Source organism: Crotalus tigris, unplaced genomic scaffold (assembly GCF_016545835.1).
Source record: "Crotalus tigris isolate CLP2741 ecotype Arizona unplaced genomic scaffold, ASM1654583v1 scf7180000018838.1047803, whole genome shotgun sequence".
Lineage (NCBI taxonomy): Eukaryota > Metazoa > Chordata > Lepidosauria > Squamata > Viperidae > Crotalus > Crotalus tigris.
In genome coordinates this window covers 298,540-321,014 of record NW_024097227.1, presented here as the reverse complement: position 1 = coordinate 321,014, position 22,475 = coordinate 298,540, and the positions used below count along the sequence as shown (strand labels likewise).

At 42.3% G+C, this 22,475-nt stretch overlaps 1 protein-coding gene across 4 annotated transcripts in view; it reads left to right on the top strand.

Moving 5' to 3' along the window:
• DENND2C (DENN domain containing 2C) overlaps positions 1 to 20,999 on the top strand; it is a 69,431-nt gene extending 48,432 nt beyond the window's left edge. For all 4 annotated transcript variants that reach the window (XM_039356913.1, XM_039356914.1, XM_039356918.1 and 1 more), the window contains exons 12-19: positions 1,521 to 1,661; positions 1,910 to 2,058; positions 9,270 to 9,447; positions 9,931 to 9,972; positions 11,286 to 11,391; positions 11,649 to 11,888; positions 14,499 to 14,585; positions 17,658 to 20,999. In XM_039356913.1, coding sequence (XP_039212847.1) covers positions 1,521 to 1,661; positions 1,910 to 2,058; positions 9,270 to 9,447; positions 9,931 to 9,972; positions 11,286 to 11,391; positions 11,649 to 11,888; positions 14,499 to 14,585; positions 17,658 to 17,689 — 975 coding nt within the window. In that variant the 3' untranslated portion in view covers positions 17,690 to 20,999. The remainder of the gene's footprint in view (positions 1 to 1,520; positions 1,662 to 1,909; positions 2,059 to 9,269; positions 9,448 to 9,930; positions 9,973 to 11,285; positions 11,392 to 11,648; positions 11,889 to 14,498; positions 14,586 to 17,657) is intronic.
• Positions 21,000 to 22,475: the final 1,476 nt, after the last annotated feature.

Here is a 22,475-nt window from a genome sequence, read left to right as displayed (position 1 = left end):
AATATCTATGGGAATTACATTTCTTTTTGGTACAAAACTGGTTGTGTAAAAAAGGCATGGCAACCATTTTTCTACAGAGGATTCAATGTTCTTGCAAGTAATCTACTCCGGGGGCAGGATGTGAATAGAGCCCAAGCCTGGAAGTGGTATAACTGCCCGCTAAGTTTTGTCCTGGCGGGCTGCTTTCTATTTCCAGCTATTGAAGCTACTAAGAGGAAGGACAGCTTTATATGGTAGCTTGTTTTTGCCAGATGCAGTTTTGCCAGAACTGATTACTTGCAGAAAACAGAAATACATTGGCTACTTCAAGGCTGTCCTAGAGCTAAGCAACCTAGGCAGCTTTTAGGGGGTACCAAAATGGAAAAGAATCCCAAAATACTGTGCACAACTTGAGTATAAAATCTGATATTTTTCTTTGTTGCTTTAGAACTTTTTCTTTGTATATTTCAAAAAAGACTTACAAAATCAGAGTGGTAGTTTACTGCACACTAACCAAATGTTGTAAGACACCAAAAAGAAATTATTATTACAGCTATGGACCTTGGGAAGCTGATGTACTCCTGAAGCAAGACAAAGCTGTGATGGAAACAGTTCGTTTAGTGACTGTTGGAAATTACAATGGCACTGAAAAAAGTGACTTATGACTGTTTTTCACACTTACGACTGTTACATATCTCCATGGTCACGTGATCAAAATTGAGACTCTTGGCAACTGACTCATATTTTTGCAACCTTCTGACAAGCAAAATCAGTGGGTTTTGTGACTGAGCTGAAAACTATAAGTGTAAAGTTCAAAAACTCAAAGAAAAATAAAACAAGAAGTCATCTTTCTGAAATTCCTAACGAATTCAGAAGATGAGCCAAACCATAGAGAATGTCAGAATATGACTTTGCCAAGGATGTCAAAATGCTTTGGCGCTAGGATAAATTGGGTTCTGCTGCAGAATCTTATTTAATGCTTCTGTAATGAAAATTCAGAGTGTCCAGTGTCTATCAAAATGCTGAGAATACATTCTGAAAATAGTGGACATGACTTAAAATTAAAAGAATAATGAACAGGAAAGAAAAAAGTTGAAGATAGCTTGGGAAACTCTTAGGGGCCAGGTCTGCCTATTTTCAGGATTAATAAACTGAAAAATTGGTTTCTATGAAGGTTTGAAAAGCAAAATATTTTGCAAAATATAAATGTGCACCTTGAGAGCCAGTTTGATGCAATAGTTAAAGGCATCAGCCTAGAGACCAAGAGTCCAGACCTGTTAGCTGAATGATGTTGGGCCAGCCACTATCTCTCAGTCCTAGGAAGAAAGTATTGGCTAGCCACTTGAAAAAATGTTGCTAAACAACCTGCACTGATTTGAAGGCACACATGTGCATGTGTGTGCACGTGCACAAACAAAATTGCGTACAGCCTGATACACATTAAAGATATAAATATATTATTTCAGTCCTCCCTACTTTTTCCTTTCTTTCTACTGTTTTAAAAGGAACCAGACAGGTAACAGCAAATTCTTTTTATGTAGATATTAGATGAAGTGGAAAAGAGGCGTGAGATGTCCCCTGCCCTAGTTCACCCATTCATGCGCAGTGTTATGGAAGCACCATTCCCTGCTCCTGGGCGTACCATCACTGTGAAGAGCTTCCTGCCCGGAGCTGGCAACGAGGTAAAAGCTAAGATATAATTTTCATCCAATGAAGGTCCCTGTAGTTATGGTCATCTAATAGGCTTATTTCATCATCCAGTAGAAGTAATTAATGGAATTAATTTGTCTAAAGCAATCTGAAGGCTTTCAATCTTTATTTTGGATTCTATTTGTCTGGTTTGTGTATCTCTTCCAGCCATCCACCAAAGCAAGTACAATAAAATAATGTATTTGTCATCCATGGTTCTTTTTCATTTCTTTGCTTTTAGGTGATTGAGCTTTGCCGTCCACTGGATTCCCGATTAGAACATGTAGATTTTGAATGTCTCTTAAAGTGCCTCAATATCTCTCATTTGATCCAAGTTTGTGCTTCTCTTCTGCTAGAAAGAAGGGTGATCTTTGTTGCTGACAATCTAAGGTAACTCTTTCATGCTACTATAAACTTGTGATTTTTGTTATACAATGTATATATATATAGGCTGGATAAAAATATATAGGCAAACAATCTTCAGCCCAAAAGCAGGCTATACATTTCATTTGAGTGGGAAGAGTACATAGAAAGTGAGGTATCTGTTTTTCAAGGGGAAAAAAATATGTCATTCTCCAGTACAGGAGATGGATAATCCATGGATGGGTTTTCTCTGTCTGCCTGCTCTTGAGACCAAGTAGCCAAAGCTTGACACGCCCCCACTTCCTGTGGAGTCCATTCTTAACTTGGTCTCTGCTCGGAGAAGACTCGTTTTGGCGTGGCTCTCAGCTTATCAGGTTAGACAAGAAATCCATTGATTGATTATCCCTTGATAATTGGCTTCCCCTTCCCAAAAAAATTTTCCACCTATAGGAATTTAACCACAAAATTTTCTGGGGATCAGTCCTGATCTCAAACCTAAAATTAAAAAGGGGATTGGTGGGGAGGGAAATTTCCCCACAGATATCAGCCAGCCCCAGGGCTCTGGGGGGTGAAAAGGGGGGGAAGAAGGCATCAGCAGAGACTACTTGCTGAACCTTTTCCCCAACCACTAAGTTTTCCTTGGGATCATCCCTGATCCTATATTAAAATTGAAAAAGGGGGTGTGGGGGGGGAAAACTCCCCACGGATCCCAGTCAGCCCCAGGGCTCTGGAGGTGAAAAAGGGGGGGGAACAAAGGCATCAGCAGAGACCACTTGCTGAGCTTTTCTCCCCAACCTTCCAAGGGATTTTTTCCTCAAATTGGGGGAAAAAATAACAATCTCCAGGTCCGGATTCAAACTTGAATTCGGATCATCGGAGATTCCCTAGCAGCCCAGGGCAACCGCGGGCGCCATTTTAGTTGCCGTTTTCAGACAACAAAGGCAATCCCTGGCTGGGATTCCCTTAAAACGTCACAGCGCGCCAAATTTAAATCCCCGGGCACAAGCAGCTTCTGGGAGGCTGCGGAGCTTATCTTCAGAGGGAAACGAAGCACAGGAAGGGAGTAAGCCCCAACCAAGAAACGGAGGCTAGAGAACCCTCCTGGGATCTGCAAAGCCCTTTTTCAGGGAGAAACGAGCTGTGGCTGCCATCTCTTGCCAGAGAAAGGCAAACCGAGCTTAAGGAAGCTCTACATCATATCTGGAATCACTGATAGAGGCGGAATAGGAGCACACAACCAGCGCTCCACCCCCGATACACACATATAATAATAGGACAAAATATAATAATAATAAAAATAGATACATAAATTTTAAAAATAATAATAATAATAATTAAAAAAAAATTTTTTTTTAAAGCTAAAAATTAAGCGACTGCAGGGCCAACAGGCCTAAAGACAGAACACACAATATTATCATCATCACCATTATTGTTGTTGTTGTTATTATTATTATTATTTTACTATTATTGTTGTTCCTATTATTAGTATAATAGTAATAGTATTAATAAGAATAAATTCCGCTCTAGGTGACCGCCATTTGATACCTGCTGTGTATTAAGTCAGGCCTACAGACCCTTTTGAGGTCGCCACTGATATTTTTTGCCTCCCTTTTCCTTTTTCTACTGGTGCACGTTGCCTGGTCACCTAAGGCCTCCGGGCGGAACCCAAAGAGTGGTTCCAAACGTGCCTTCGGTACCTCCCTCAGCTACCGTGACCTTAGCCCAGAGAGAATATTTTTGTTGTGGTCGGGTGATCAGGGGAACAGTCCTGGTACTTGTTCCAATTTCGCTCCCGCCAATACTTGCCTGCCTGAGCGTCTTCTCAGTTTTTCTGGGACTGCTCAAGCGGAATGGAGGGACCCTCGTTGCCTCAATCCATGAGCACGACCCCTCCACCTCCCAATTACGGCTGCAACACACCTTCTGACCAGAAGGCGGCAGGCAAGTGCAAAGCGAAGACAAAACACTCGCTCAAGAGGCCCTCCAAGTTGGCGGAAAAGCAAGCCAGCCGTAGGCACCAGGCCCTGGAGAAGGAGTTCTCCAGAGCGCAGAGGCAGGCCCAATTGGAATTGGTTCAAATAGCGGCCACCGAGATGGAATTACCATTGGGTCCATCCACATCAACCCAGAGCGCGTGGTCCATTCCAGGAACACCGCAACCACTGGATCCGCCATCTACATCAGCCCAACAAACAACCACGGCGGCAGGCACAACCACTGAGTCCAACTCTCCACCTGCGGTCACCACACCCAAAGGTAATGACATAGGGGACATCTGGGCAGATGGACGGCTAGAGGCCCTATTAACCAAAGTGGTGGACCGAGCCCTAGCACAGCGCTCCGCCCACCACGACCAGGGGCCCTCCATCTCAGCCATGCCACACTCGGAACTCCCCTCAGAGTCCTCAGGCATTCAGGAACCCGTCTCCCCGGCCCAGTCCTCCATGAGTGGTTATTCTTCACCACAAGAGGAGGATCAACCTGGGATCTCTATGTCAGAGGATGAGGAACTTCCCCCTGAGCCCCCCTCAGGGGGATTATTTAATCCCAACCGCTTCCTCACGATACTACGCAAGGCCACAGCCATTGCGGACATGGGGACGGATCAGTTTTCTCAGCCGCAAGCGACACCGGCCACCACATCCAGACCCGTATTCGTAGAAAAGGTGACAACGCAACACCATATACCTTGCCCCGCCATTTTCCTGAAAGGGATCAAGAAGCCATGGGACTCTCCCGCTTCCTTCCCATCAGTGAGTGGTACGGACAAAAAATTATACAGCACTGCCACAGACCTCAATGAGGCCTTAGAAATTCCTAAAGTAGATGAAGCCTGGACCCCCTTGGTCTCCCAGACAGCCATGGCTGGGGACCTAGTGGAGGCCCTTAAGGCAGATGACAAAAAGTGGGAACAAGCCTTTCGCAAAACCCACCAGACAGCGGCATGGGCCATCAAAGCAGCCACCTCGGCCTCCTTTTTTGTCCGGGCCACCCTCATCTGGTTGCAACAACTACAAACCATAGTTCCTATGGAGGACATACGAACACACCAGGACCTGGCTAAGATGGTAGCAGCCACGGAATACGCTGCAGACGCAACGTTCCAATCGGCCATTTTTTCATCCAGATCCATAGCATCCAACATAATTGCCAGGAGAATGCTATGGCTAAAACACTGGCAAGCTGACACCAAGGCTAAGTGGCGGCTAGCGACCGCCCCTTACTCAAGCAACGGTCTGTTTGGGGAGGCCTTGGACCCCTATCTTGTAGAGAACAAAGACAAGCGGAAGGTCATGGCACACTTGAACAAAAGGTCAGACAAACGTACCACACCTTACTTTCGTAGGCAGTCCTTTCGTCAACCGACAACCACGCCTATCAGTCAGGCACCCAAGCCATTCACTCCCAGGCAGAACAAACCGTACGGCCGCCCCTACGACAGACCGGGGTTCCAGCCCAGACAACAAAACCAGTCGAGACGACCCTTTCGTGGAACGGGTCGTCCGTACCGGAAGACAAAATGACTCCTACATAGACCTACCCATTGGAGGAAGACTAGCTCACTTCTTCCACCAGTGGGAGCAGACCTCCACGGACAACTGGGTACTACAAACCATCCAGTCCGGGCTGTCCCTGGAGTTCCTGGTCACACCCCCAGACCGACTCATCAACTGCTCGGTCTCCAGGAACCCCACCAAACGCAAACTCATGCAGGAGGCCATCCAACACCTGTTGGACATTCAAGCAATAGAACCGGTCCCAGCGGAATACAGAGGCAGAGGATTTTACTCCATCCTCTTTGTGGTTCCAAAGACTTCAGGAGGATGGAGGGCAATCCTGGACCTAAAAAACCTCAACCGCTACATCACATACAAAAAATTCAAGATGCAATCCCTTCAGTCCATCCTGGGAAGCATCAGAGAAGGAGACTTCCTGGCATCGATAGACCTCACGGAAGCCTACCTTCACATCCCCATCCACCCAAACCACCGCCGGTTCCTACGTTTCTGTTACGGGGGAAAACACTTCCAATACAGAGCTCTCCCCTTCGGTCTATCTTCGGCACCCAGGGTATTTACCAAGATACTAGCAGCGGTAGCCGCCAAACTGAGAAAAATCCCAATACGCGTCCAATGTTACCTAGACGACATACTAATCCAAGCAACATCCCTACAGACAGCTCAGGCGGACGTAAGGACCGTCATTCGCGTCCTCCAATTACACGGATTCTCAGTAAACTTTCAGAAGAGCCAGACAGTTCCCTCGTCCAGGCTGCTGCATCTGGGGGCCATGATAGACACAACCAACTGTATGGTCTATCTCTCCCAAGACCGGGTGGCCGGCATCAGGGAACTGGCTCGCTGGGTTCACAGGCAACGTTCAGTTCCGATACTAACACTTTCCCAATTATTGGGCAAGATGGTATCGGCCATAGCCATTGTACCCTGGGCCAGGCTCCACCTACGGGAACTACAGTGGTTTCTGCTCCCGTACCAACGGCAGAACACCAGCGCATCCAACCACCTAGTCAGGGTCACGGCACAAATCCGCAGGGCGCTACGCTGGTGGTGCTCTCGGGCCGTGACCAAGGGGTCACCCTTCAAGGAACCAGTCAGAGTTACCATCACTACAGACGCCAGTCTGTATGGTTGGGGAGCCCATCTGGACTCCCAGTTTGTACAGGGACGTTGGTCCGCCACGGATCTGAGAAACAACATCAACTGGCTAGAACTCAGGGCTATCCACCTAGCCTTGCAACAATTCAAAGACAGAATCAGAGGCCACCACGTTCTAGTCCTAACAGACAACGTAGCAGCCAAGGCGCACATCAATCGGCAGGGGGGGACCAGATCAAAAACCCTGATGACAGAGTCACGACTCCTATTCAGCTGGGTAGAGCCCAATCTGAAGTCACTAAAAGCGGAACACATATCGGGGGTCAACAACCAGCAAGCGGACTTCCTAAGCCGCACCACAGTGGACCCTTCGGAGTGGGGGCTACACCCGAACTTGTTCCTAGACATCTCCCGCAAGTTCGGGTACCCGATCCTCGATCTGTTCGCATCATCAGACAATGCCCAGCTCCCCAGATTTTACTCTCGTTACTTCAACCCGCGAGCAGAGGGGACGGACGCTCTGAGAACTCAGTGGCCTCAGGGTCTGCTTTATGCCTTTCCCCCACTACCACTCATACCGGCGGTCATCCGAAAGCTGATTCAGGAGCAGGCAGAAGTGATCCTAGTAGCACCATATTGGCCACAGAGACCGTGGTTCGCCGACCTGATGAACCTGTCTCAGTCGCCCCCATGGAACATTCCCCCTCATCAAGTGTCCCTACACCAGGGAACCATCAGTCACCCGGAACCCCAATGGTTACAACTGACCGCCTGGCACTTGAGCGCCAGATAATGGCACAGGAACTATTCTCTCCCGGGGCCATTACCATAATTCAAGCTTCACGCCGTCCGGCAACAAACCGCATTTATGACTCCACTTGGAAAAATTTTTGCCTTTGGTGCAGGGAACGGCAGTTTGACTTACACAAACTCTACATCCCTCAGATAGTAGATTACCTCTTGGAGGGACTAGACAGAGGCCTCGCCCCCGCGACCATCCGCAGGCAAGTGGCGGCCTTGTCCACCCTCCTCACCTGCACGGATTCGGTTCCCTTAGCTCACCACCCCAGGATCCGCGCCTTTATCAAGGGCGCCTATAACACCAGACCTCCAGTAATTCACAGGTACCCGTCCTGGGAACTACCGCGAGTCCTTCACGCACTCACTCGGTCACCATTTGAACCATTGGCGACCGTTTCCTTGCGACACCTGTCGCTAAAGGTGGCGTTCCTGATTGCCATCACATCGGCCAGACGAATTTCGGAACTGGCCGCACTGTCAGTCAGAAACGACCTATGCATTTTCCACAAGGACAGGGTGGTCCTTAGGTTAGATCCTGCCTTCATACCGAAGGTGAATTCACTCTTTCACAGGACACAGGAAGTAATTCTCCCAAACTTCTGTCCAAATCCAACACATGACCGGGAGCGGCAGTGGCATACATTGGACGTCCGCAGAGCCTTGCGGCGTTATATAAAGCGTACAGAACCCTTCCGCAAATCGGAGGCCCTATTTGTGTCCTTCCAAGCGGGCACCTTGGGGCGGAAAGTTTCCGCGGGCACCATTGGAAGGTGGATCCGAAGCTGTATCGCAGAAGCTTACAATGTATCATCCCTGCCGCCCCCAAGTCATCTCACAGCCCATTCCACCCGAAGCGCTGCAACTTCGGCGGCATGGGCTACCCAGGCGTCAATCGAGGAAGTTTGCAGGGCCGCGACATGGTCCTCGCCTTCCCCGTTTATACGACACTACAAGATAGACCGCTTTGCATCGGCGGATGCCTCCTTTGGTAGGAGGGTCCTCCAGCAAGTTGTCTCAGAGATCAATCTACCGGCCTTATCTGTTTCCCACCCCTTGGGACAGTGAGGCTTTGGTACGTCCCATCCATGGATTATCCATCTCCTGTACTGGAGAAGGGGCGTTGGTCTTACCTGAACGCCTTTTCTCAGTACGGAGATGGATAATCCACACCCACCCCAAGGCCAGCAGGCCGCTAGTAGGGAGCTGAGAGCTAATACCTCGTCAATCATCAGCCAATTCGCCCTCGTTAAGAATGGACTCCACAGGAAGTGGGGGCGTGTCAAGCTTTGGCTACTTGGTCTCAAGAGCAGGCAGACAGAGAAAACCCATCCATGGATTATCCATCTCCGTACTGAGAAAAGGCGTTCAGGTAAGACCAACGCCCCTTCTAACACGTATTTGGATAGAATATTTAGTGCACACAATTAAATGCTGTTCTGGAAATCAGGTATAGACTTCATCTTTGGGAGAAGTGCATAGAATTGCCTCCCAGGAATTGCTATATTTCCTAATGCTGGTGAGACCTATGGACTGCTTTTCTATTTAAAATAGTTTGCCTTGGGAGCTCTAGCATGATAAAGAGAATTCTAGACCTTCTCTTGGGTATGCTGCCTTGTATCATTCAAAACATCTTTAATGTGGGACAACATTCAGTTTTGCACTTCACTTGCTTTGAAGGAGCCATTTCTGTTTCTTTTTCCTCATGTAGAACCACTTTATACATTACTTTTTAGTTTCTTCGTACAACCATTTCTTGAGGGGTTCAGACACCGATGTTTTTATTTACTGATACAATTTTCATTTCATGTTCTTTCCATATAGCACCTTGTCCAAATGTGGCCATGCTGTGGTTGCAACCCTCTACCCATTTACCTGGCAACACACTTACATCCCTGTCCTGCCAGCCTCCATGATAGATATTGTTTGTTCGCCTACTCCTTTTCTTATTGGCATCCTCTCCTGCTCCTTAACACATCTCCAGGACCTGCCTATAGAAGAGGTGAGATCTGTGAAACCAGAATGCAGAGCATTTTTACTATGCTGTATCTAATGACTGTATAACTAACTTACTTACTTACTTTTAAAAACATGATAATTCATCTTTAAGGTCAAAGACACACATTGATATTGTGCTGGTTTGCCTTTTTAAATGTGACACTGGTAATTGTCCAAAGGCTATTCCCACAACTCATTAAAGCAGAATTCTGAAAGACTTGTTCAGGTAGCTGTATCCAGCCAGTTATTAAGCCTATAAGAGTTTTCTCTTAATTTCTTCACAGGGGCTGAATTTAAATTAATGCTATGAAATAGTAAACTGAGTTGCATTCCAAATTGTTAATAGTTAATGAGAACAGCAGAAATTTAATACAAAAGAGTAGCCCTGTGGTCAGCTGTTAACATTTCATGCAATTGAAAGGGGGGCAAGGAGTTGCTTGAAGCAACTGAAGATTTGCATTAATTGTATGCCTTTTCCTTTTCTTAGGTACTGATCGTTGATCTCTGTGCTGATAAGTTTCTGCAAAAGGTGAATAAAATAATAGGTCCTACTAGTGTCTGCTTTGCCATAGGAAATAGCAGCACCAAGCTGCCGTGACAGTATTTGGCCTAACCCCAAAAAGCTAAGAATGATTTGACCTGGTTAACATTTGGATGAGAGACTGCTAGAGCTATAAATTAGACTGGAAAGTTGGGGGGAAGGGGAGGAAATCCCAGAAGAAGGAAATGTCAAATCTCTGTTGCCAAGAAAACTGTATAGATGTGTCCATGTAGTCCTTGGGAGTTGAGCTCAGCCCCAAGGAAGTCTATTTCTACATTAAAGAAAGTAAATATGTTGCAGTTTGAGTTACAAGAAAAGTTTAATTAAAGCAAGCTGGCTAGGCTCTCTCCTGAACTGTGATTTATTTTTAAATATGTTTAGTTTAAAATACAGTTGAGAGCAATTACAGTATGTCCTGTTTTGATTGATGTAAAACCACCAAGCAAATCTTCTAGATTTTTGCTATTGGTGGTAGGGGTGGGTGGCAGTGTATAAACCTATTTCCAGAATGAACTGTCTGAATATGTCATTATGCTACATGACAGGCTTAACTTAATATTTTTATTTTAATTTATATAGCAATGGAAGAGCTGAATTAGAAGCACAACACAAGTGTAAATTTATTTAAGCTTTTCCACTCACATTATACTGTTATCAACTCCAACTCTAGTCATATCATACAGGAGGCCAAATCATACATGCCATTTATCATAGAGCAAGGCACTTAGGAAAACCTCCAATGGACTTCTCCCCCTCTACTTCCCTTCATTGTCTAGACACATGTGGGTTTTTTGTTTACTTTCAGTTTTTTGTTCCTTAAAATAATGTCATGATGTACTTGCTGGTGACCATTGTCTGCTGTTGACCAAAATGCTGCTTTTGCAAGACAAACAAATACAGACTGACCAATTGCTCATTGTCTTATTCTGCAAAGCAGAAGTTAAAAAGGTGTTGAGTTGTGTTGATCTAGATTGTCTGAACCTTTGTTAATTTTAGTATCAGGATGCTTGCAAAAAATCCTTCCCTATGCAGTTTCTAACACAGAAAGTATTATGAAGGAAGGCAAAAAAAGAGAAAGTATTATGATATAAACTTCCACGTTTTTATACTGGCAATTTATATATAGGCCCTGTTGTAAATCAACTTTCATAAGGCTAATTTTATTTACACTTTATAACATGTGACCGAATCATGCATCTATCACTGACACTGAAGTTATTTCATAGAGTTGTTGGTACTGATGCTTAATACAGTTCACCCCATTATCTTTTCTCTGTCTCCTCCATTATTTTATTTCAAAGGTTTCAGATGAGGATGAAATTCTGCCTCACAAGCTTCAGGCTGCACTTGTACAAATCTTAGAAGAAAGGAATGAAATCTTGTTTCAGGAACGCTGCTACACACAAGGTGACGTTGGTTGAAAAATAATTTTGCCTCTAACCTTGCTTAGACAAATAGATGTATTTCTGCTCTGAATGAATCCATGATGGGGTGAAAAAATAGCAAGAATGAACTCCAGCTAATGTTCTCCCCCCCAAATACTATAACTTTTATACATATGCTTACATCTTCAATTTGAAAAAAATGGCCTTGCACACTAATAGCTTCTTGTCCATTGCAGCACTTCCTGGATTGACTGTGTAATGCTGCATCTCTTTCTGCAGGTGATGTGACATTGGACTCTCTAGTATCAGAGGTTTTTGTGCGCTTTTTTGTGGAAATTGTGGGACACTATTCTTTGCACATGCATGTCACTGAGAAAGGAGAGAGAGTATTCCAGCGAGAGCCCTTCCGGAAGTCCCATACATCCCGTAGTGTGCGCCATTTCCTAGATATCTTCATGGAGACACAGATGTTTGCTGGTTTCATCCAGGACCGAGAGCTGCGGAAGAGTGGGGTAAAAGGTGAGCCGTTTGTGTAGAACAAAAATAGTACAAATTCAGGATGACGTTCTCTTTACTTTCTGCAGGGAAGTTGAAGGTACCGATGTCCTCAAACCATTTGTTGTTTTGAATTTTAGTTTAGTAGGTTTTTAGCTTGGAAACTGAATGTTTATTGCTGCCATAAGCCAAAGCATTTTTATAACTAGACATAGAAGACTAGAATGACTTAACAGTTTAATAAAGACAAATACCTCTTGCTTTTAAAAGATTCTGCTGGTTGCACTAGAAATATCTATTTTCAAAGTTCCAGCCCCTGCCAACTTAAAAATATCTAGAATAGGGCTTTTCAACCGGTGGTATGCGTACCACTTGTGGTACATTAACGAGTGGCAGGTGGTATGCAGCCCTGCCTAGCCAAGTGTAGTGGGGGAGGGAAAGAGCCAGCACAGGCAAGGACTTACTGTGAGAGAGTCCTCTGGAGCTGCAGAGTGGCTGGGGTGAGGCAAAGGCCCCAGGCTCACTTCTGGCTCACCCTCCCCCATGAGAAAGGAGGAGGAGGGGAGCGGAGACAGGAGAGGCTATAAAAGGAGGCAGTTTGGGTGGGAGAGGGAGAGAGAGAGAAAGCAGCAGCTTTGGGAGGAGGTGGAGTCAGCTCTAGCTACACTGAAGGGAAAGAAGAAGAAGGAGGGAGGGGGGAGAAGAAATCAAGCAGGTCGGCCATGAGCCAATGTACAACTGCTGTGGCAGCCACCTGTGCTGGCAGCAGCAAACAGGCAAGAAATGCAGTGGGGAAGGTCACCTCCAAGAGGAATGAAAAAAAGCAGCAATGGCTGGAGGTGAGGCACAGGGGAGAGAGGAAGATGGAGAGTGGAAGGATTCTTATGTGTTTTTGTGACTTTGAAGTTCTGGGATTTGTGCGATGAGGGCTTTGTGTTCTTAAGGAGTGTTTGGCAATTTCTATTTGGCTAATGGCTGATGTCTGGTGTTAGCTTCTATTGCTCTGCTATTGTTAGCTGTAAGTTTTGCTGCAAGGGATTTTGAAGTATTTTTCTCCTGAATGGGTTTTGCCTTTACTTATGAATGGAGCCATTTGGGGAGGCTGCCTTAGCCAGCAGCCAATACTTACTACATTTTTTTCTTCTTCCTTAAGTGCAGGCTGCGCTCCTTAACTTTTCTTTCTAGCCAGTAGCTAATTCTTAAAGGGGAATGTGCCTTTTTAAGCTAGTTCACTCAGCAGCTTGTCTTTTCTGTCTCTGGGGGCTTTTCCTTGTTTGATGAATATATGGGAGAGAGAAAACATGGGGTGGGGGGAGTTTCAAATTCTTCCTTCAGAAGGAGGTGGGCATGAGAAAGAGGGAGGCAGGGAAGGAGGGAGGGAGGGAAGTCCCGCTTTAGCACTTGGCCACCAGCAGCCCTGCCATTGACTTTGCTTGTCAAAAGGTTGCAGAAGGGGATCACATGACCCTGGAACACTGTGACCATCATAAATATGAATCAGTTGCCAAGCATCCAAATATAAATCACATGACCCTGGGCATGCTGCAATGGTCATAAGTGAAAAAATGGTCAGAAGACATTTCAGTGCAATTGCAACTTTGAACAGGATTTTTTTTTTTTTTTTTGGTCATCAAGTTTTTGACACCTTGCTAGGTGGTACTCGAATACTGCCATATCCTAAAAGTGGTACAATCGGTGAAAAGGTTGAAAAGCCCTGATCTAGAAGATAAAGTCATACTTAACTTCAGCTTGACTCTTGGTGACTACATCAACACATTCATGTTCTTTTTGTGCTAATAAGAGGGAAGTGGATTACCATTGCTTTCTGGGATTCTCCCCCCCCCCATTTCCTAGTCTAGCTGACAGCCCTGGGATTTCCTAGAAATTAGTCAGGTGTTGCCATGTGCTGTTGCACTGCAAAGGCGTAAAATTTAAACACTTTCAGAATGAAATGTATATATCTTTAAATGTTTTCATTAGTTTATTAATGAAAAAGGAAACACATTTGCAAGTTGAATGAACAGATGCAATTCTTTCCTTCCACTTTTGAAAAGTGTGGGAATATGATCATCCAGATATTGCTGAACTAAAATTCTTTCCAGATGGTGCTGAACAAGCAACTTTTGGCCCTGTTGCATGGGAATTGTAGTTCAACATCTGGAGAGTTTCAGATTACTATTCTGACTTACAACAGTTGGAATCTGACAGAGAGAATCCATAAGAAATTGTGCCTTTCATGAGGTCTGTCCTGACTTCAACATTTGCTTTCATAGTTGAGCAAAGGAAAAAAAAATCAGCCTTGTTTTTCTTTGAGAAATAATTGTAAAATTCCATCTCCAAACATGGTCAGTGCTTTGTATCCATTCATTAATTCATGCAAATTGTATAATTTATGTGTGTGTATGTGTTCACGCACTCATGCATATTTCTATAATGAGTTATACATTGCATATTTCACCTAACTTTAATGCTGGCAAATTGGAAGATTTTCTACCCTTATGTTTCAAACATCCTCTTCTCATTTTCTATGTGTATTTTTGCTTTTTTAGAGCTCAACTTTTAAATATAGAAATAAAAAATATGGATGTGTTCTGTAGCAAAGGCATCTATTGAAATTTTGCTTTCTTTTTCAAGGCTTGTTTGAGGTTCGTGCCTTGGAATACTTGGAGACCATTCCAGAGACTGAGCCAAGTGGAATGAACAAAATCCTTCGCAGTCTGGGTGAGTCACCCTAAGATTTGTTCTTGGCTTGTCTAGTTTCTATGATCCACTCTGACTGTGATAATGTTACTTTGATTCCTAAAATGGTACTGACAACTGGAGTGATTTTTATAGTGTGACTTTCTAACTTTGTTTAGTTGAGAGTTAGAATCTTTATCTTAATATCCAAACAGAAATTCAGTAATGTAGTTGAAGAAGAATTTTTGCTTCTTGCACTTTAACTGAAGCTTACACTTCAGCTAAGCTTCGATAGACTTGAACATTGGGTGCTATCTAACAAAATGAAATTCAGTGGTGAAAAAAGTAAGATTCTACATTTAGGCAAGAAAAACCAAATGTACAGGTATAGTATAGGGGGTACTTTGCTCAACAGTAGTAACTGTGAGAGGGACTCGGAGTCCTAGTGGACAATCACTTAAATATGAGCCAGCAGTGTGCTGCAGCTGCCAAAAAGGCCAACACAGTGCTAGGCTGTATTAACAGAGGGATAGAATCAAGATCACGTGAAGTGTTAATACCTCTTTACAATGCCTTGGTAAGGCCACACTTGGAATACTGCATCCAGTTTTGGTCACCACGATGTAAAAAAGATGTTGAGACTCTAGAAAGAGTACAGAGAAGAGCAACAAAGATGATTAGGGGACTGGAGGTTAAAACACGGAACGGTTGCTGGAATTGGATATGTCTAGTTTAGTAAAGAGAAGGATGAGGGATGGCATGATAGCAATGTTCCAATATCTCAAGGGTTGCCACAAAGAAGAGGGAATCAAACTATTCTCCAAAGCACCTGAAGGCAGGACAAGAAGCAACGGGTGAAAACTAACCAAAGAGAGAAGCAACTTAGAACTAAGGAGAAACTTCCTGACAGAACAATTAATCAGTGGAACAACCTGGCTCCAGAAGCGGTGAATGTTTTTAAGAAGAGACTGGACAGCCATTTGTCTGAAATGGTATAGGGCAGGGGTAGGCAACCCAAAACACTCAAAGAGCCACTTGCACCCGTTTCCCACCGAAAACAAAACACTGGGAGCCGCAAAACCCTTTTGATATCTAAAATGAAGGTAACACTGCATATATCCTTTTTTACTTTTAATATGTATGTATGTATGTATGTTTGTATGTATGTATGTATATATAATATCTCATAAGGGTAAAAAAGGATATATGCAGTGTTATCTTCATTTTAGATGTCAAAAGGGTCTCTCTGTCTCTCTCTCCCTCTCTCTCTTTTTGCCCTTGGTCTGCCAGTCCTCTTCCCCCACTTGCTTTCTTTCTCTCCCTCTTTCCTCTCTCTCCCTCTCTCCCTCTCTCTCTCTCTCCCCCCTCTCCTCCTCTCTCCGATCTTCTGCTTACCTGGCAAGCTGGCTTCAAGCTGTTCTCCAATAAGCTCAGAGGTAGGCAATCTCGGCACTTTTATGACTCATGGACTTCAACTCCCAGAATTCCTGAGTCATAGCTGGGCTAGCTAGCTCTCTCCTGCCCTTCCTGCTTCCTGCAGAGACGCAGCAAAGAGGGAAGCCTCACCCAAAAAGCTTTTCAGCTTATCAGAGAACACTGTGAGTCTACTCTCTTTTATACACACACACACAAACAAACAAACACGCAGAGAGAGACAGAGAGAGAAGCAGGGAAGCTCAAGTGCCTCTCTCTGTCTCTGTCTCTCTCTCTCTCTGCAAATGGCAGAGGAGGCTGGGAGCCACAGGGGAAGTCTCAAAGAGCCACATGCGGCTCTGGAGCCACAGGTTGCCGACCTGTGGTATAGGGTTTCCTGCCTGGTCAGAGGGTTGGACTAGATGACCTCCAAGGTCCCTCCCAACATCATCATCATCATCATTATTATTATTAATATTGATAATGATATTTATTTATTTATTTGCCCACCCTTAAAATCTACTTTTCCTCGGGAGGTCGCTGGGCATGGCATGCCCACCCAAAATTTGTAATCCTTGTTATGGCTTAGCACAATATATTAATCTTTTCTTTGATTTTGTAATCTTATGTTCCCCAGTGCTTTTTTGCCACTTACAGTATTAAGAAATTTTGCAATGGGATGTAAATGGATCAGTGAACCTTCAAGTTAACTGCTTCTGTTAAGTTATTCAGTTAACAGTTACATATTCAGTTACCTGAACTCATAGTTGCATATTTTTGCCTAGTGACAATGTAGACCATTGCACTAGAAGTTAACACTGGGATCTAAACAAATGGAACTTAAAGCAGCTAATACTGTAGCAAAGTCTGATGCAGTCATATTCATATTCAAATGAATATTCATATTCATTTCTAAGCACTGTACATGGTGAGATTTGGCTCAAGCAGGGTAGCTTCACTCCCTCCTTCTTGTTTCTCTTGTCTTCTACTTCTGCAAGTCTTTGGCATTTCTCCAACCATCTTTCTATCTCTGTCTTGGGTGGTTTTTTTTTTTTTTTGCCCTATTTGACTATAATCGAGGCAGCAGTGTTGGTTGTTAAGTAGGTAATTTGTCTGAACTTGCTCCAGTTAACTTAATTCTAAAAATTGCATGCATGAATGCACAGTATTTAGAATGCTAAAACCAAGGCTGAAAGAACTGTTTTGGGTATATTGAAATGTAAATTGTAAATTACAATCATCATCCCTTGCTCACTATCTCTCAAAATAGAACACTGCAGTTGTGTGCTAAAGAAGCTTAAGATTTTAGGAGCTGAAAACCATTTGGATTCCATCAGGCAAATTTCTTGTAGAAAACTTTGTATATTCTCTTCTCTTCTGTTGTATGATTGGGGTATTGCTATTAAAAGCCTGTGTAGCTCTTCCTGCATCTCATTTATAGAGGGACTCTGGAGATCCTCAAAAACTGTATTTGAATTTTGAGTGTGTTGGGAGATACTTTTAAAATATTGTATTCCCTCTACTATTCCCTGAGATAAATTTTTCTATTCTGAAAAATTGAAGCCTAAAATTCCACTGGTCAAAATTAGTCACGTCGAATTTTGACTCAAACAGACAAACCTGTTCTTTTTATTTTATTTGCAGTTGTCTTCCACATGGTTAACATATCAACCTTTCTTTTAATCTCCTGTTGTATTTTAGGTAATAAAATGAAGTTTCTACAAAAGAAGTGAGAAGCCAAATGCAGAATCGCTAAGCTTTATTTTACGATACTGGCAAGCCATAATGATGTGGCTGTGTCGCTGTGGTATTCTATTAGATTCTTCAGGTCCCACTTAAAGAACTTCAGATGACCGGAAAAATGAGCACCAAATATGAACAGCATCCTCAATCTCAGTTCTGCTTGGTCTGCTTGGAGTATTACTGAGCAAAAAATGAACTTCTGTTTACAGAGATGATCTATAAAGCACAAATAACAGGAGAAACGATATCCTTATTTATACTGCATGGCTGGAAAATATTTTTGTGTTATTAAAAATATGCTCAAAGCAATCTCAAGGCTTCAGCTCAAAGCAATCCCAAGGATTCAGCTGGTACCTTTTAAAAAGAGGAAGAAACCAAGAAAGAGCCAGGAATCCAGCAAAGTGGCTATGCCAATATTTCCTTGAATAGATTCTTTGCACAAGAAAGCCTTTCTTAAGGCTGGTTGGAGGTTATAATCTCTCATTGACTATATCACAATAGCATCAGATATTCCATTGGCTTGATCATTCATGGTTAACTATTGTTTGGACATATTACTGCAGTGTAAAGCTTTTCTCACTTTTGAAAGCAAAACAAGAAATCTGTTTGCTATGTTAGTCTTAATTGTTGTGAATGTACACACTGTCTAATTACAAGTCCATCTCATATATGACAGAGGATATACCTCATGCTAAGCTATTGTTTACTTGTCAGGAGAAGACTGTTTGTTCCCAAATGGAGTATGAATATTTTTCAAAGTCAAGATGTTGACATTGAAATAGGCTAATTTGCTGCAGAATTGATGTAAAGAGACAGATGATAACTTTCATGCAGTATATTTTGCAGTAAAAACTGGAATAACAAATTATTCTTCCTTTGAAGCATCATTCTGCTCTTTTCCCACAGCTGAATATCATCAACAATATGCTTCCTCATCTAATGTTAAGTCTGTCAACTGCTTTCAATAAATACTGAATTTTCTTATTAGCCACTCCTGTAAATGCCTAGCATTTGATATAATCTGCTTAAGATTTATTACCTAAATATTGGATTCACTTAACACATTAATCAAATATGACAGAAAGTATAGGTTCACACATTGACCTAAGCCAAAATGCAGTTCGTATTCTGTGAATCCTGTTACTGTGGTTTTTAGACCATGGTTATTGGCTTGTTGTAATGAATATACTCAGCCAAATATTATTTATGTAATAATGGTTAAATCATGGTTTTCTATGATACAGACTTATAGCAATCTCATGATTAGTTACATTCTTCTCTGCAGATCTCTTGTATAGTATATAGCTAATGGCTCTTGTCCAGTAAAATGTTGTCACATGTTTACAATAGTGAAAGGTTTTAGACTATTAAGTTATGTTGCCTGAGAGTGAGCAAAAATGTCCTAAGTAAAAGGGGATTTTTCTTTGAAGTGCAGAATGCTGAAGTACTGGGCTGTTTCTCTGTTGTGTGGTTAAACTGACCTTTGGATGAAACAAGTTTGTGGCTTTCCTCTATCCCAAAAAATGCTGCTTTTAATGGGGAACATTTTCCGAGTCTTTATTCCCTTGCAGCATGTAAGGTAGATCTGTCCAAGAAGAATGGAGCTCAGTAGATATATAGGAAGATAATATCAAAAAACTGGTGAAATTTTATCATGACTTTAACAGAGTATGAACAATGTCCATCTTTGAAACAGAAAGAATAGGCAGACATTTGACCCTGTTGATTCTCCATGTGGAGTCAGATACTTTATCAAGGGCCTAGGAAATGTCCTTTTTATTTTTATTTGGCCAAAGTCAACAGCCCACCCAATGTAAGTAATTTCAGAACAATGCTTTTTGGAATCTGGTGAGATTTACTTGCAGTTTGGTACTCACGTGGTTCAGACTGAGAGCTTTTCTGCAGCCTTCACCTGCTTGTCTCCCAAAATAAACAGCCTGAAAATGAAGCCGTTTAAGAAATCTGTTTCTGGATTTCAATCGATTTCTTTATTTTGGTCTTAGTAATGGTTCAGATATTCTACTTGGACTGTGATTAACATGGCCTATGATAATTCCTCTTCTGCTTTTACTTTCCACTTATGCCGTGAAAGTGGGTGCTAGTTACATTCCATTCTGTTATGAGGACTGAGAGAAAAAAAGCAAAAAGATTGCAGTTCTTCGTATCACTTGATGTAAAAAGGAAAACTTGGCAGAACTCTTGTCAGTTTCACCTAGTTAAAACAAAAGAAAACCAAGAAGTATCAAGCATTTCGCCCTCCTATGGCTGAGCATGCATTGCCACAATTCCTGTCTCTTGGGCTAGAAGGGAAAACTGCTGAATATGTTGAAGTAGAAAAAGAGAAATGACTGGCATTTACTATTGTACTACTGGGATGCTGTATAAAAGATCAAGCTCCATCCTGTCATGGCATGCACGCCTATATAAAATGGCATCTGAGACACTACAAGAGTGGAGAGGGGGACATATTTGCCACAGCAACTGGAACAGAAATTTGTTTAGGATGGAATAAAGTGCAATTGGTGGACCAGACTGTCCTGCTTGTACCAGAGGAAAGCGTGAAATACCATTTTTAAATCAGAAGGTGGTTCCCTTCCCAGAAGCCTAAAGTGAACTGAGGATGATGCTTTCCATTCCTCTACAGAAACACACAAACAATTATACGCAGCCCATCTTTGTACTGGGCAGGGAAGAAATGTGGATCAGTCCCTGGATGGAATCAGCCTTTCTCCTCCACAGCATCCTTTACATATGTTAGGATTCTTCTCCCAGAATTCAGTCACCTCGATCAATTATGCAGTCCGTTTATATGGAAAGCAACAGTTAGGGAAAATTATACTGGAGAATATCAGGAGCACAATATACATATAAGAGTGACACAAGCAAGTCCCTAGCACAAAGAAAAGAATCTGATTTAGTTGCTTTGCAGTTTCAGAATCTGGCTTCAGAATATGCAGAACCCTCCCTATTTCTTGAATAGCAGCAGTTAAGAATTGCTTTTTGGAATATACTTCAGCACTAAAACTATGCTCTTACAGTATTCAGAAGAATAGGAAGAAAACTTTGAGACATGCCCACTTCTGAGAAATAATTTGGTTAATCTAGCCCCAGACATATTCTTTGAGACTCTGGGTACTTCTTAGCAGTCATCCTTCTTCCTTGTCACATATGTGTGGCTGTTTGTTTTGCTCATTCTTTATAAAGCCTTAATTTATGTTGTATAGAAGAAATCAAAACTGTATGTACAAAGATCAAGCTATAAGAAATCAAAATCTTTTGGGAATAAAGTGTACTATTTTTTGTGTTTTGAGGAATCTTTGTTTTATCGGTTGGAGTTGTGTAGCCATGGTCCAATATACTTCTAGTTTTTCTTCACTTGCTCAACTCATAAAACCAGGCGGAACACAACAATGGCTTCACTATAACTTGAATGAATATATTTTAAAGGTTTTTATGAACTTTGATAGGTACAGATTGTGCAGAATGTGACCTATCTCATGAATACTATTGCTCGACAGAAATGCATTAAACCAACATAGTTAGAGCTTGCTGTAAATTTATGGACATAATTCAAGATAATTATAGAGATAAGGAAGATGATCTTGATAGAGATATGCAGGTGCTATTGCCTAGGCAAAGGTAGCTAAGGCATTTTCTTTTTAAGTCCAGAATGTCCAGATAATATTCAGAAGTGGCATAGGCAGTCAATTATCCAATTTACTGAACTATAAGAAAGGGGTTGTGGTTCAGTGTAATTAGACTTGCAAGATACTGCTGTTATAGCTGATCTCAATAAAAATAGTTTTAGCCTTCCTGGGAGTTTATTTCATGGTCTAGTCTGCATAGTGGGACTGTCAATAATTGAAAATAATCATGTGCCATCAAGTTAGAGTTGATTCTTAGTGACCACACAGATAGATTTTCTCTAGGAGGATGTCTTCAGTTTGGTTTTTTTGATTCTTCCACTGGTGTACTCATTGTTAATGTACATCCACTTTGCTGTTGCTCTTTTCGATATAGACTTCCCAACATCTTGAATATCCTTTCCAAGGCTTTCTGACAACTCTACCAAGCGCTAGTCTGTGGTATATACTTACTGACTGAATGTTCCTTTATTATTGATACTTTCTGCCTTAACTATCTACCACTTCAATATCTTTACAGTTTATTCTAAGGTTGGTTGCTGTACCTATTGTCATTATTTCTTTATATTTAATTTTAGTTCCATTTTTTCACTGTGCTCTTTGACTTTTTTTTTTTTTTGCAAATTAGAGCAATACAGCACAGATTATTGGTTTCTCTTTTTTGTTCTTGGCAATTTCCAGCCTGTTTGCTTTCTTCTGTTTCTTGATTTTGGTGATCTATCTTCCCATCCCCACTTAACAATGTATTTAAGTTAATTCCATGGTTTCACTTGTTCCCAGTCGGTGGAGTTCAGGATTTCAAAACAATTCTCTTTGAAAATGATAGATATATTTGAAAATGATGAATATATTTGAAAATGATAGATATATTACCAAATCATATTGTGGACACTGGTTTACTTTGTTCTTGTTTAGCTTAACTTGGAATTCACACTGAAAAAAATGAGTTATGACAGTTTTTCACATTTACTATGGTTGCATCATCTCCATGGTCATGTGATCAAAATTTGACAATAAACATGTCAAACATAGTCATATAAATACCCACAGAGAGACACACAAACACACCCAAATGATTTAATCAGCAATGGAGCCATCTTAAGATCTCATCTGTTCTTTTTTTTTTAAAAAA